This window comes from Pyrus communis, chromosome 3 (genome assembly GCF_041283825.1).
Source record: "Pyrus communis isolate YQ-2024b chromosome 3, ASM4128382v1, whole genome shotgun sequence".
Lineage (NCBI taxonomy): Eukaryota > Viridiplantae > Streptophyta > Magnoliopsida > Rosales > Rosaceae > Pyrus > Pyrus communis.
In genome coordinates, this window is record NC_142567.1 from 28,939,521 (window position 1) to 28,955,915 (window position 16,395).

Genomic DNA, 16,395 nt, shown 5'->3' on the forward strand with positions numbered 1-16,395 from the left:
CTCCCGGCTTCAAATTACTATGATGCACAAGTATAGAAATAGCTGAATTTTGACAACTTCAATATACTTGTTCAAACACTGTTGCATCACATAATCCACCTTAATTCTAAAGCATTTTTTCTTTAATTTAACGTCACAGTTGATTCAATTATTCACGCACGAAATTTTGTTTGAGTGCAAAGGAAGTGGTGAAAAGATGGGTAAATTTAAAAAAGGTAGGTTTTGAAATTGGAAAGCCCTTTGTGCAAGGTTCGTTTAACTTGAGCTTTAACTTGCTTTGCTTCATTACCTTACAATGGAAAACACGTCTTTCTTGAGTGAAAAGTTATTGGTAGGGTCAATAATTGTAATCGACATCATTTTACCTACCAAAAAGATAATTATAGTAACAACTAGTTTTGTTCCGTGAAGAGTGGTCTTATGGTAATTAACCGATGATCATCATAATTAGGAAACTATATATAGTTGGACAAGAAATTATGAATCGCCATTCCTTTTGCACGTGCTCAAGTTCATTGGCTTTGATTGCTTTAATTGATCGCTTTTTTTTAGAATGGTGCTATCTACACACCCATTTTAAATTTCACACATCCCTCTTAATTTCTAGCTGTCAAATCGAATGAAATGAAGAAGATTAATCAACAAAATTTAACAAGAGTCTACAGGAGATATAAAGAGGTGTGTGAATATATAACACTACCCTTTTTATATTGTTTTAGTTTACTAGTTTCTATAGTATGTAAATTTGGACTTAGCAGAATTAACTTTACTAGTTTATGGTCTGTAAACTTGGACTAACCAAGTGATTGGTTATAGCAATGTGCTCTCTCATTTGTACCTAAATTTGAATTTCCCTTCCTATAGTTAAATGAATTTATTGTGGGATATCACTTATATCATAGATAAAAAAACCTTGTTTCTCATCTACAAGTAGATTTTATGAGTTTGATATTGATCAATTATGACGTTCTATTACAGTGACATGTTATTGTAGTGGGCGTATTGACATGTCATAAATTTCTTTATAATTTTTTGTAAATTTTTTTTTATTCATTTCTAATACTGGTTGAAATATCTCTAAGCCAAAAGACAAAAATAAGAGCGACTCTAGCCCAATAAGGCTCTTCGTTTTGCAAGGATGGAGTGGGGAATGTCTATCGTGCGTAGCCTTACTCTTGATTTGGAAAGAGACTGTTTTCACGGATCGAGCTTGTGGCCTTTAGATCACAAAAGAGCACGCTTTTTGTTGTGTCAAAGCTCTCAAATGGTTACTTGTATAAGGATTACAAATAAACTAGTTACTTGTATAAAGATTACAAATAAACTAGCAAAGAGGTTACTTGTATAAAGATGATCACTTTGGACACAAAAAAGGTGAGAGCTTATGTTATGATTTGGGGACAAATTGTTCTTAAATCACGCGGTTTATTAGTAAATTAGGGTCTTAGTTCCAACTTTACCAAGCAATTCATACGACTTAATCCATGGCGCCCAACAGAGAGCTGTATTAGTAATGATTACAACTTTGTGAATAAAATTGCAATTTTTTGAACTTGAAAAGGAAATATTGGTAGGCCGAGAATTAGGGTTAAATTAACATAATATTCAGAGCCATTGAGGCACCAGCTGAATATCTAGCCAGCAAATCCATGCATGGACCCTTTGGTGGTGAAGGCTTAAAGGGAACAATTGAATATAAAAAAGACGACCTCAAGCTAACTAAATTTTCTGTTTTGTGAAGGTCATAGTAACGTTTATCGTACACATCATTATTCTTGTGTAAAAAAATTATTTTCTTGACTCGACCCGTTACATGTTCAATTATAAATCAACAATATTTCTGTTGTGACAAAATTTGCTCTCAAAGGGTAACATTGAATATCATCTAGATAATGGGGGAAAATATGAAAAACCCGAAGCACAGGATCGATTATTTTTTCGATAATTCAGGGACCACTCGTGTGCAATAAAACTAGCTTTGGGCACTGTTGCAACTCCAGCTTTTGCGAGCAAGTGGATGAAATAGTTAGCCTTTAAAAATGGCGCTCTGCAAACTTTCCGAGGTGAAGATAATGGCAGTGGTAATTGTCTTTAGAGGATTTTCCACTAGCATATATAGTGGTGGTGGATGAGATAATATGCTTTGGAGTTTGTAACAGTGAATCTGTCAGTGAGTTCTTTGCTAATGACAGTTTAAGGGGTAATTAACCACAATAGATATGTTTTGACATGTGTTGAACTTTTGATCACACTTTTTAAGGATTGTTTGGATCAATTTTTCCTGTGAAAAGTCAAAACTGTCCTTCATTAATATTTTAATTGATCAATTTTGCCTGTAAAAAGTCAAAAATGTCCTTCATGTGTACTAACATGCTACGGTTATCATATCGTTAGTAAAACCCTAGCTGTCTAGAGCAAAAATCGAAGAAAAATTCTCTGCCTTCAGCCTCTTGCTTTGGATTTGGGGTTGGTTGCAATCTTTTTGAAAATCATTATTGGTCTCTTTCGTTTTCCTTTCCGTTAACTTTGTTTGGTGTAAAATTATCACCGTGAAACGTTGTAGTCACTATAATAATCGTCGTTTTGGCCTACGTACACACAGTAAACACAAGGTTTGAATCCAATTATCACCCTCAATGCAGGGTTGAAGTTGGAAGCCATATAAACACGAACCATTATTTTATCTAATTACCATATATAATTCTTTGACCAATCTTCATTGTCTTCCTCTGTTCCTCATATTCAATTCCCTTGGCACTATATCCCTAAACAAACTTGTAATGGTTGTTCTTGCATAAGTTGATCATGGAAATTTAATTACCAAATGAGAGAGGCGCGAATTATATACTGATAGCACTCACGAGCATGATATAATAGCAAATTTAATTGCCTTATTTTAAGTGATTGATTAGGTCAGTACTCTAACCCACCAATAATCCTAAAATTGAAGGGAATATTAATTTATCACCTTAATGAGCTTAGGGCAAAACGGGAATTACAGAAATAATTAACATATCTTGGGCAAGTTTGCATAGGTGGCATAAAAGTCAATGGGTCTAAACTAATGACCAGGACTAATCTATGAAAAAAGTGAGTAGTAATGAAACACTTCCTGTACTGTTTACTTTTAATGTTAGAATATTTTTGGCCTAAAAAATCACTCATGGTACTATTCACTTACACATTTATTTTGTCATTTTGATTAAAACTAAAGTTTTTAAGAACTTTTGTTAGTTTTTCTATAAAAAAAAAATGGGAGAGGTTTTATATTCTCTTACAATACTGCTAATTTGTTAAACCAATATTAACCAACTCTAACAAACGTATAATCAACCAATATTGAGCTGACACGCGTTCGCTCAATCCTTCACACTATTATTAAGTTTGAACTTTCTGAAGTATCTAAATTTTTATGAAATGTGAATTAATTTTTTTACCCATGATTAAATGTATTCGAATTTACTTTAATCAAGGCCTTGTACTTGATGAGTGTGTATTATGTGTATTTTTTTCAGTTAAAAAGGGAAAAAAAGAATATAAAAGAGGAAAAGAAGAATAATATATTTACATCAATCATTTGTGCATGAACAATGCTAGCAAGATCAATTTTTTAGACCGATTTACAAATTATATGATGTGCTATCAATAAGAAATAAGTATGTTAATTAACATTTAAGTAATAATCTAATTATCTCTCACCTAGGCTTCTAGGGTTTTCTCTACTAGCCACCTTTGGGCCTCTAATGTTTGAGCTCCTGTGGAGGATCTTTTTACTTTATGGGTTGAAAGCCTTTATGTTATTTCATTTATGTACTATTTTGCAATTGTTGCAGCGAAGAACTATTACTCATGCTTTATTTGCATAAGTGACGTTTTCTTTATATGCGTTAGTCTTTTTAGAACTACATACTTTGATAATCTGTCCGTCAAGACTTTATTTTATGAATGTTTCTCTATCTTTGACCCCCCAAAAAAGATAGTCTCTCCCTGTCATTACCCTTGTAGGGCAGAATATTTTTTTTTGAAACCAAGAACCATAGCATAAAAAGGCCTACAAAGAGGCAAACAGAATAACAAGACCAAGCAGTGTCAAGGGATAAACCACAACGACCCCTCCACAAGTAGAGACGTCATCCCCATCACCACCATAACCCCATTAATGAGGGCAAGGTAATCCGTCATTGTTCAATACATAGATCAACGAAGATGGGGGTCTAACGACCCAAACGACATCACTCATCTCCGAAAAACCAATCGATGCAATCTTGTGAGCCACGCCATTAGCAGACCGTGGCACCCAAATTATAGAGATGTAGTAGGGTAGAGGAAGATCACATCAAGCAGAAAAATATCGAACTAGATTTCCTATGAATTATATATAAAAAACAAAGCCACAGTAGTAGAGCAATTACAAAAAATGGAAATCCATAACAAATACGACAATAGAATCAAAATATATACAATGTCAGTACACTTGTTTGACAGTATATAGCATCTGGTGCTGAAACCAAACAAGCAATGCTGGAATCAGATGCCAATTAGCATGCAATTTTGTCAGTAAATTTAGTGCTCCTCTGACTTTGAGGACCCAAACACTGAATGAGTACTGAAAACCAAGTGCAATCTTTGTCTTCTACCTCTAGGCTCTAGGGTTGTTAATTGGTTCATATCTGCGTTTTTATTAGGAACTGTTCTTGCGCTAAAAAACAACCTGCTTTTTCCGGCCATGCATGCGTAGGGCAAGAGTGAGGCTTTTATGTCTAACCCTAGCTACGCTAGCAGACAATATCTATTTTCAGCTTAGAATAAAAAGAAAATGTATTTGGTAAGCCTTTGGACAATAGATTTGCTCTTTACTGTCCTCCTTTTTTATTTTGTTTTTATTTTTTATCTTTACCATGGCTACAGGTATGGGAAACCTATCTCTGCATCATACCATGCGTTTTATTTTTGACGTTGAACATGGAATCTTTTTATACCTATAGCGCCAAATTGCACCATATTTTGTATGTTGTTTAAGGGGAAAAACTCATACTCAAGTTGAGGAAGCTTTATAGCCTTTAGACTATGGTCAAAGAAAAGCTTTTAGAATGTGACGATGATCACCAATAATTCCTATATATCTATATCTTTTTCCATCTCATCCAATACTGTGGTATATTAATCCATGATGGTTTTGACTAAGGAAAAAAAAAATTAGGTTTCCTTTCCGACGGTAGAACAACTATATATTAATTTTTTATGGAGACATGTAACAACCACATCCAATACAAGAAAGATATGTGGGCTCAACATGAGGGTTTTATTCTTGTCATCTTGCGTAGACCATAAAATACGTTGAATGAATAAGACGTAGTCTGCCCTAATAAAGTAACTGGACTTTTATGCCATTAACAGACATGGGATGTCCAGGCCACTCATAATAAGTCTTGCCATCGGGCCGTACCTTGTCCAACGATGGCAGGGTACCAACTCTCCGGAGTCTCCCCTTGAGCGTTGGTGCACTTGTGCTCTTGCCAACGTGGACCTTTAGGACTACTAGCTGGCAGTACTACGCCTACATTATCAAAGACTACCTAGTAATAGTATGCTTTGTAGCCTCCCCTCTCCGCTGTCACTAGGGTTTCTTTCTTATAAAATAACCAAGTTAATAAGAGAAAACGATAATCGCCACTTATAACTCTTTTTTCTCTCTACTACTTGTCTGACCTATGCATCAGAGGCCTTTTGGCAGACACCCTCCCTTTTGTTTAGTGTGTTCGTCAATTAGACTACTGATATTTGTTCTCTTATAGATGAAATTCTTCAAATCAACCATGTACGAATTTAGGGTTATGAAAGGTCTTTCAATTAATAAGTAGAATTAATCAACTTTCAAAGCGTTTATATATTAGGCTATCTTTTCAACTTAACAAAAGCAGACATGACCCACTTCTAAAAGCTTTTCTTTGACTGGTGTTTTATCTTCTCCACAAATGTTTCAGCCATAAGAATTGCCAATATAGCCAAGGGGGACTCATAGAATAGAGTAATTCGACGCATTCAATGACGTTACTATTTCATTTTAGTTATAACTTGCAAAATTATTAATACACCGTAGAAGTTGAATATATTAATTTTATCGTCTATTTTTTATAATGCATCATTTTGTGTTCCTGATATATAGAAAATTTTCTTTTGTAGGCATTTCATTCAAGAAGAGAAAAGTAAAAATATTCGGAGTAAATCACACTTTACATTCTTCACACTTGCCAAGGAAGCTTTCTAATTAGCTTTAGTGTGAAATAGTTATGTGAAATCTTGGGTCTCCTTTATATAAATCGAAAGTAATTCCAATCAAGAGGGGAAGCAGAAACCAAAGTAACTTAGACTTCTTTAGCATATAAGTCCAAAGAAAAAGAATATTGATTCGAGGAGGGATGTGCATGCAAGTGCAACCCAGCTCACAACTTGTTAGAATATTTCACAATGAAAAATGTTAAGGGACTCTAAAAAATGAGAATTTTTATCGACTCTTTGTTACCTCATATTTTTACACAATGTTTTCTAACATTAACATGGAAATTGATGTTAAATCGTCAAATGACAAAGAGTTCATAAATAGTCCAGTTTTTTAAAGAATCCCCTTAACATTTCTCTTTCACAATTTAATTACTTTCAAATGCATGTCAATCAAATTTATTCTCTAGGCCTAAAATAGTATCTAGCATAATATTGATATAAACAGCTGTTAGTCCTAGAGAATAAATTTGACTCATCCTATATAATGACACGTACTGTACCATCCGGTGTGCCAGTACATTGAAAAATCTCTCTATTAACATGGGCATTAGGACAGGTATTTTGTCTCAAAGAAAACCACATAGAACAAATCTCCGGGGATGTTTGGGGGGGGGGGGGGGGGGGGGGTGTTGTGTGGAAAAGTGCCACACGACACAAACTAACACATGCAAAACGCCGACGCTTTTTTATTAGCATTACACAACTCTACTTACTATCAGCACCAGACAAAGTTAGAAACGAAAGAATAATTAAAATATAGTTACCTTTTCCCAACATTTCGAAGTAAGGAAAAACATTATTTCATTCCCAAATTATATGCATATGCATTAGATCTGGTAAACGGGTCGTGTTTGTGTCATACCCATTATCTTAATAAGTCATGTTGTGTCAAACTCATTATCTTAATGAGTTATTAACAAGTGACTTGATAACGATCCAATTAGTTAAATGTTGTGTCGTTTCGTATCGAGGTAATGAGTCATGCAAGAAATTGTAATGCCTAATGTATAGACCTAACAAATGAGTTGTATTCATGTCGTTTTTATGTCATACTTGTTATCTTATCGAGTTCTTAACGTGTAAACTGATAACGACCATTCATTAACAGGTTCTTAACGGGTGACTTAATATCCGAATCTTTAACCGATTGACTCAAAATGTTTTATTTACGTGTTGAGTTAACGAATCGTACAAGAAATTGTCAAACCTAATAATATGCGTAGGAAGTCCGTACCCAATGAAGTCAATCCTCAAACCAAAGTGGCCCTAAACTGTCAATAAAGGAAATATATATTGGGCTATCTCAAAAATAAGAAAACGAGAAAACCAACCATTGGGCTTTCTACTTGTTTTTGGGCTTTTTTCTCCTCCCTTTCTGGTTTGGAGTCCATGTTGTTAATTAATTAAGTATTTACCAGAAGAAGAAAAAAAAAAAAAAAAAAAACTAAAACAGACGTTCCATCACGCTCTCTCTCAAGCGTTTGGTTGCCGAAGCAACTAAAAATCAAAAACCTACTCGCGGCTTCTTCCTCCCGATTTTGGAGCTTCTCTCCCTTCCACTCTCTCTCTCTCTCTTTCCTCCATTGAAGCACCTCCATACACAGGTATCGTTTCTTCCGTAATTATGTATTTTATTATTTGAAACTTAGTGCTTCTGTTCTGTGCAAAATTCTTGAGCTTTTGATTACCTGCAATTTTCAATTTTCTACGATATAGGGTTTTTGGATAATTTCATGATTTAGCGATTCAGGGTTTCATTCTTCTGCAAAAGGCGTTTAATTTCTTCAGAGTTCTGGACTTTAATTTTCTAATTCTTCTCAAAAACAAGGATTTCAATTTGCACCTTAGATCCTTTAACCCTGTGTACTGTTTCTGGCTTTCGTAACTGCAAAAATTCAGATTTGTCTTAGTGAAATTAAAACACCCGAAAATGTGAAATTGTGAAGATGTGATTACGGCACATAGAAATTAAGTAAATCAAGCATACAGCGTATGTTAACATTGCTCATCGTGAATTATATGCATTATACTTGAGTTGGATCTTTCGGCACTACTGTATGCACGAACACTAACTGTGTGGTGTCATTTATGGCAGGGATTTGGGTCTTGAGTGACGGGTGTTGGAAATTGTTGTGGGCAGTTGGTTTTTGAGTTCCTAGTGAAGTTTTTTTCCGCGTAAGATAATGGCTAGAGGGTATGGTAGTAAGTCGAGCGATGATGATATCAGAGGTGAATATCGTCGTCATAGTAGTAGAACTAAGCATCATGATGAGCGTCGTAGAGATGTGGACAGGGGAAAGTCCACTGAAAGGGATCTCAGAGGCAGAGAAAGTTCTGATGAAGAAGGGGAGTTGATAGAGAGAGACAGGGGCAGCCAAAGGAATGAAAGAAAGTCTGAGAATGGGCGTGGAGAACAGGAAAAAGGTAGTTACCGGGATGAAAGGGAGAAACCACATAGGCGTGAGAGTGAACGTAGAGGGGTAGATACTGATGGTGGTCATAGAAGTAGGGGCCGAGATTCGCGTCACTATTCAGAGCGCAAGGATGAAAGGGAAGAGCATAGAACATTAGAACGGAAAAAGGATAAAAGAGATGATGATCAGAGAATGTTTCATAAAAACCTGGAAGATGAAAGACGAGAAGGAGAAGATAGGAGTTTGAGGGAAAATAATGGAAATTCAATACCTCAAGGACGGTTGCCAGAAGGAAAAATGAACGCTGATGTGGCAAATACAGGAAAGAGTGGTGGGGTTTACATTCCCCCATTTAAGTTGGCCCGTATGATGAAAGAGGTTGAAGATAAAAGCAGCGTTCAGTATCAGCGACTGACATGGGATGCCCTTCGAAAGAGCATTAATGGTCTTGTGAACAAGGTCAATGCTGCAAACATAAAAAATATAATTCCTGAAATTTTTGCTGAGAATCTGATTCGTGGACGGGGCCTCTTTTGCCGTTCGTGTATGAAATCACAGATGGCATCTCCAGGTTTCACTGATGTGTTTGCAGCCTTGGTTGCTGTTGTCAACACAAAGTTTCCTGAGGTTGGTGAACTTTTGTTGAGAAGAATTGTCTTACAGCTTAAGAGAGCATTTAAGCGGAATGACAAGGTGTGTTTTTTCTCCCATGCTTTGTTATTTTACCTCCACTCTTTTGTGTTTATTCTCAGTAATTTCATGCCCACACATGCTGAGTATTGAGCCCTCGACTCAGCCTCCACTTTCATTTTTGAAAGGATGAGTCCTCACAGCACCGTCGCCCGAGGGCTGTTGGCTCGTTTAATAAAGTTTTGGAAGACATAATATATCTTTTACATATATTGATTCTAATCCTCTTCTTTAATTGGCTCGACTCTGTGATCAGCCGCAACTACTAGCTGCTGTTAAATTTATAGCTCATCTGGTCAACCAGCAAGTGGCTCACGAGATTATTGCCTTAGAATTGCTCACAGTTCTGTTGGAGAACCCTACGGATGACAGTGTTGAAGTTGCTGTTGGCTTTGTCACTGAGTGTGGATCATTACTGCAGGACCTTTCGCCTAAAGGGTTGCACGGTGGGTATGCTGTTTGATTTGGTAGCATTTATGTGCTTTTTGGGTTTGATTCATTAGCATGATCTACGTGTTTATGATCAACTATATGCTTATTATACATTGCATCTTACTAATATTTGGAAGTTTTACATAGCTAGATTATACAAATTGTTTTTCAGTTGTTTGTTTCCGCATGCTTATTATGTATTGCATCTTACTAATAATTTTGATGATATGTAAGACAGATGTGCACCCATGTAAAATTGACTGAATTGGATGTTATTTTAAGTGCATTTTCAATCTGGTGACCTGGGTTCTGCTCTGGGTTCCTCCACTGTCCCAATTATCTTGAACTTTATATTGCATAGGGTCCATAGTTCCTTTTCTTTTTCAGGGTGTTGTTTGACATTGCTCTTATCATCTGTAACTTTTGCAGGCATCTTTGAGCGCTTTCGTGGAATTCTTCATGAGGGAGAAATAGACAAGAGAGTTCAATATCTGATTGAAAACTTATTTGCGATACGGAAAGCAAAGTTTCAGGTTTCGTGGCTTGAGTCTATTTGTCTCTATGATGGTAAACTATATAGCAACAAAGAACTCCGAGAGCTTACAATTTATTGTTTCATATCCATTTGCAGGGGCACCCAGCTGTTCGTCCAGAACTGGACCTTGTAGAGCAGGAAGACCAGTTGACACATGAAATTTCTCTTGAAGAGAAAATAGATTCAGAAGTTACCCTTGGTATGTCTTATGATGTTAATTATTCATAGATTTTCTACTTTCCTACAGTTATATTCGTTAGAGATGTTAACGTTTTGATTTGTCTTCATTTTTAGATCTTTTCAAGGCTGATCCTGATTTCCTTGAGAATGAGAACCGCTATGAAGAACTGAAGAAAACCATACTTGGTGAGGATTCTGAAGATGAAGAAGGTTCTGATGTTGCGTCAGATGGTGACGATGATGACGATGACGATGATGAAGAATCTGAGGAAGAGGATGAGGAGCAGATGCAGATAAGAGACGAGACAGAGACAAATCTTGTGAATCTTAGAAGAACTATCTATCTTACAATCATGTCCAGTGTAGATTTTGAGGAGGCGGGTCATAAGCTCCTGAAGATTAAACTTGAGCCTGGTCAAGAGGTGAGTGATACAAGTCATGCATGATGTAGTTATCTTATTCCATATGATAACTAGGAAACTGGATGTGTCTTTGTGCCATGCTTTGAATGAACTAAAATATTAGTATCAATGTAAAAACTGCTTGTGCTCAGCTAATCTGTTTAACCACAATCTTATAATGTGAATTTTAATTATCCTAATATGAAGATTAATAGAAACTGAATACATTTGCAAATATGTGAATCATGTTTAGACTCAAGAGTGCAGCAATTTAACAACAAAGCTTTTGAAACTCTGTGACTATATAGTATTTATCTTGATTGACTTGCAATTTTGTTGAAGAATGATAATCTTCATTATTTGACCTTGATTTCTCATATAAAAAAAAAACAATCGTCTTGATTTGACCTTTTACAGATGGAACTATGTGTCATGCTTTTGGAATGTTGCAGTCAAGAAAGAACCTACCTCCGGTATTATGGTCTCTTGGGGCAAAGGTTCTGCATGATCAACAAAGTCCACCAGGAAAATTTTGAGAAATGCTTTGTGCAACAGTATTCCATGATCCACCGGCTTGAGACAAATAAGTTACGGAATGTTGCAAAGTTTTTCGCCCATTTACTCGGCACAGATGCCCTTCCTTGGCATGTGTTGGCCTATATACGATTGACTGAAGAGGACACTACTTCATCTTCTCGTATTTTTATCAAGATCCTTTTCCAGGTAACAAAAGAGAAATTTGATATTTCTACATTTCTGTTTCGTTTTCTGAAGCCTACCATTGCTTGTTACAATGTTGACAATTATTAGTTTACTTCTACCTCTGAAATAATTATTTTATTTCCAAATCTTTTTAACTTATTGACAATGATAAGTCTGATTGAGAAAAAGAAGGCGAAAAGATCAGCAGATATAAATATATAATGTCGGTTGGTCTTGGTCAAGAATAGGTTCGAATCACAAATATATATAATGTCAGCTTGCTAACAATCATTAGTGACCGCTGCCTCTAATTAATCCTTGTCCATGTAAAGTTTGTTTTGAATAACATGACGTAGGACATTTGTTCATGTTTGTGTTTATTTTCTTAATCTTTTTCTTAATCTTAGTGGTTTGAAATATCATTACCTACCAAATTGACACCTGTTTCTGTGGTTAATTTCTTAAGTTATGATTTACCTCATTTGTCTGATTATTGTTCTTAGAGAATGTTGACTTACAGATCCTGGCATCCGTTTGCTGGAGATTGTTTCTTAGAGAATATTGTACACAGTTGTGATTTTCTATTGTTTCTGGTGTGTAGGAATTGTCAGAGCATCTTGGCATCCGTTTGCTAAATGAGCGGCTCACAGATCCAGCAATGCAGGAATCTTATGATTCTATTTTCCCAAAGGATAATCCCAAGAACACCCGCTTTGCCATTAATTTTTTCACATCCATTGGGCTTGGTGGCATCACCGAGAACCTGCGTGAGTACTTGAAGCATATGCCACGACTCATTATGCAACAACAAAAACCTGTGTCTGACACAGAATCAGGTGAAGAATCTGGGAGCTCTAGTTCATCAGATTCGGGAACTAGTTCCGAGTCTGAATCAGAATCAGATTCATCAAGCTCTTCTGAAAGTGAGAGTGATAGGGACAAAAGACAAAAGAAGCGTAGGAGTGAAAGAAAGAGGGACGAAAGACACGAGAAGCGCAGGAGGAGAGATTAAAGTTTGTTTACTGCCTTAGAATTACGTATCGCGTTTTTGGGATATGATGTTAAGAATATGAATATTTTTGCTTCCGCTTCTAGTTGTAAGGGTATATTGTTTTCGACTGATTCTGGTCTGATATCAGCCCCCTTCAGAACTTTGCTTGCCAAGCTCTATCTCCGGGATATTCGGTTTCTTCCTCCCTCTGCTCCTCGAGTGCCGGATGTACTCCTACCAAGGAAGAGGTTCTCCCTGAGTGGAAAATTTCCTCGTACCGGTTGGTGGAATATTATTACAGATGGTTGTAGGAATGCTGTGTGGATCATATAACTAGGTCTTGCTCTTTGCCAGTTCTAATTTCTGCAGCCTTTTAGCTATTGTACAAGTTTCCAGTTTTGAAATTGTATGAGCAATATTTTATGAAAATTTTGAGCTCTTTTTTGGACAGAAAATTTGGACCTCTCTCATGGTCCTGAAAATCTGGGTGACTTGAAAGTGAATGAGAAAGCGATAATCACTGTGTGCTGCTCCATTACCTTTCAAGTTACTCTTTAGTTTCAGCTTTGGTTAAAAGTTGACTGAACTCTGCAGTTTCTGCATATGCTATATATTTTGTGGTGCAAGCTGTAATGATATGCTACATACTCGAGGGCTTACAACGTGCTTAATGTGACCCCACGCATCAAGGTATCAAACAGCAGTGGACAGATTAGAACACTTTATGATGAGGCCCAACCAATCGCTTCAATGCCATCTTAGTAGCTGAAACTTTATTTTTATCTAATAGTCACTTGCTTTTGATGGAATTACAATGTACTCGGTATACATGACATATTCTACAACACTATAGCCCTTGCACTCTTCTCAGAAAATAACCTCTAAAGCATCAATGCTTCAATATATCATTATGGAAAAAAACTGCCATTTGACCCCTAGAACTATTTTTTTGATAAATTAACTCGTGAATTATTTGAAATTAGTGAATTAACATCTCACTGTCAAAGTCGATAAAATCTCATCTACTTAATGGTCAAATACTGACTTGACTTTATCTTAAGAGTGAATCAAGTGCTGGTCAACAAAGGGAATGAAAGGATGAAACCCTTCGAATCTAACGGTGAAGGATTAATTAGCTAATTTCAAATAGTGTAGAGCATTAATTTACCAAAAAAATAGTTCAAGTGGCCAATTTTAAGTAGAGTAAGAGTTCAAGGGTCAAATGGTAGCTTACTCATCATTATACATTATTTAGCTAATCAGATTGTGCTGCAACTCCATTGATATAAATCGACAAAAAACATAACTGATTTTTATGAAGTTACCTTCCTTCAATTCAAGCCCATAATACATCGTTTCAAGTAAAACGGTGAGAAAAACAAACCACACTATTTGTTAATGATTTAACGAAAAGTTTTTTTATATTTTATTATTATTATTATTTTAATAATGTTGTTTATTTTCAAGTATTTTGTAACCTTTTGTTTTTATTTATTTTTGGAGGTGGAGTTATTTAAGGTATTATTTGTAGGGTTACCGATGGTCCTGTTATCTTGTAGCTTTCACCGGGTTATGGTCTCCTTCATGTCGATGTTCATGTCTCACATACATGATGCGCAAAATTTTAAGCCTCAGATCATTTTCCAATAATTCTTCCTATGTTGACATTGTTGTTATTCCCAGCCAAGTACACAATGGACCAGTTTTGGAGGTCTACCGTCAATTATAAAACTTAAGAGAGCTCCAAGAGCTACAAGTCTTTTACGGCAAGAGATCCAGTTTTGGAGGTCTACCATCAATTATAAAACTCAAGAGAGCTCCAAGAGCTACAAGTCTTTTACGGCAATAGATCCCTCCGGATCTCTCTCACCAAATCCCACCAATCAATTAATCTGGATCCTTGAAATTTGATCCAATAACTAAAATTATTATAATTTTTTAAGGGACCTTATGTTTGTAGCCGTTTGATCAAATTTCAAGGGTTTAGATTAATTGATTGGTGGGCTTTTGTGGGAGAGATCCCTTAGGGATCTCTTCCAGTCTTTTACCATAATGTATTTCAACGATCTGAACCGTTTATATGATTTCAGAAAGGAGCTCTAAACCTTTAATCCACTGGTCATATAGGTTCAAATCTATGTGGTTTTTAGTAGACATGATATTTGAGGGAAGTCCTAAAAGATAGACGGTTTGGATTGTTGAAATACATTACAGAGTGGGCCGCACAAAACATGTGTCAAAAGTTATGTAAAAAAATCTGTCCTCATTACTCTATTTTTTTTTTTTAATTTTGAAGGTATGAAGGAATGTTATTGAAACTTCCATCTTTCCCTTTGGGTAAGGAATGATCCCAACTTCCACATTTTGTCAGCAAATGCAAATTTATTTGTTTGAAAATATTAGAAACCAACCACTTATCGTTTTCAGGATCCTCAGCTGCCTTGTAAGCAATGCAAAGTGCAAACGAGAGCAACAATACATGTGCTGTCATGCACATATAGAATAGGTTAGGTTTATTCGGATAAGGGTTTGCGAGGAGCTTGCTGCTTAAGTGATTAATAACGTTTATTTATGCATCTGAGGTTTGTTTAGGTTTTTTCCCGCAACATCGTTTATATACACACGTACATATATCACACATGCCAGTAGGTTATATCATTGCATAATATGCAAAAGCAAAGGTAATGACTGTAACCGGTAACCTGCAGGATAAGTTGTCTGTGCCTCATGATCTCGTGATTTTTTTAGGTTCTTCCTATATCTATACATCACTTGTGACTCAAATATACCTATATATCACCTTGTGATATTTTTAGATTCTTCCTATGTCTATACATCACTTCTAGACATGTGAATCGAAAACCCACATATGCTTTGACTAAAAAATGCAATAATGAGACAGAAACTCAGGACAAAAGGGGTAGAGAAAGACCTAAGAAAAATTGAGAAGAGACTCTAAGAAAAGACATGGAATACTTGGAGCTAACGAAATATTTGGTGCAAAACCGAATCGAATGATGTTTTAGAATTCATACAACCGACCCTACTTATTGAGATAAGGTTTTGTTGTTATTATTATTATATTTTCTTTTATCAAACGATAGGATATTGACAAACACTTTTACATTTGCATTCGCAATGCTACAACCAAACTATCCTACCATAATAGAGTTAGTTACAACTAAGTATCGTACGATCATTATAATTATGTATCATTCTCGACATCTATGTGAGTTGAACATGAAATCCCATCCACCCACATGAAGACAATACTATTAAGTCAAATATAGTCTATCTAATTCTTTTTGGGTGGGAGATTATTTTGCAACTTGTTAGCAGATGAAAGAAAAATCAAAAGACAATGGAGTCGGTACATGTTTGCATAAAATGTCGCACGAGTAAAGTTAGTCAACAAAAATGTCCCTCCACCTGCAGTAGATCCAAGAAAAACAAAGTGCATGACTTTTGAGCTCACTGTGATTCTACCGCTTAGGCAATACGCAATCATTGGTCGATAACAAATATCCACTGATGTAATCGTTTGTTCACATCAAAAAATTTCTCTTTCAGTGTGCGATACAGTTATACTTAAAACGACTTGTTATACTAAAACCTCTTGTTTCGGTGTAACATGAGTTCTAAAACTTCTCGTTACTTTAAAAGTTCTCATTTCGATGTAACATGAGAAAGACCAAACATTCACTTCAATTTTCTTCCATCTTTTAAGGACTATGCAATAAATAACGATTACTAGAGGGATAAAAGAGA

The 16,395-nt window shown here is 35.8% G+C and overlaps 1 protein-coding gene across 1 annotated transcript; it reads left to right on the top strand.

Moving 5' to 3' along the window:
* Positions 1-7,728: 7,728 nt before the first annotated feature.
* On the top strand, positions 7,729-13,082 carry LOC137715244 (uncharacterized). The gene is made up of 8 exons (XM_068454497.2): positions 7,729-7,886; positions 8,378-9,389; positions 9,643-9,832; positions 10,248-10,351; positions 10,450-10,552; positions 10,648-10,955; positions 11,352-11,657; positions 12,238-13,082. The coding sequence occupies exons 2-8, from the start codon at positions 8,466-8,468 to the stop codon at positions 12,646-12,648; spliced, it is 2,346 nt and encodes a 781-aa protein (XP_068310598.2). The 5' UTR covers positions 7,729-7,886; positions 8,378-8,465; the 3' UTR covers positions 12,649-13,082.
* Positions 13,083-16,395: the final 3,313 nt, after the last annotated feature.

Bases quoted from the DNA above. Each gene is read 5' to 3' on its own strand.
- LOC137715244 (XM_068454497.2), top strand. From the start codon at position 8,466: ATGGCTAGAGGGTATGGTAGTAAGTCGAGCGATGATGATATCAGAGGT. The intron at 9,833-10,247 runs GTGGGTATGCTG...TAACTTTTGCAG, and splicing joins TTCGCCTAAAGGGTTGCACG to GCATCTTTGAGCGCTTTCGT. The intron at 10,956-11,351 runs GTGAGTGATACA...GACCTTTTACAG, and splicing joins AACTTGAGCCTGGTCAAGAG to ATGGAACTATGTGTCATGCT.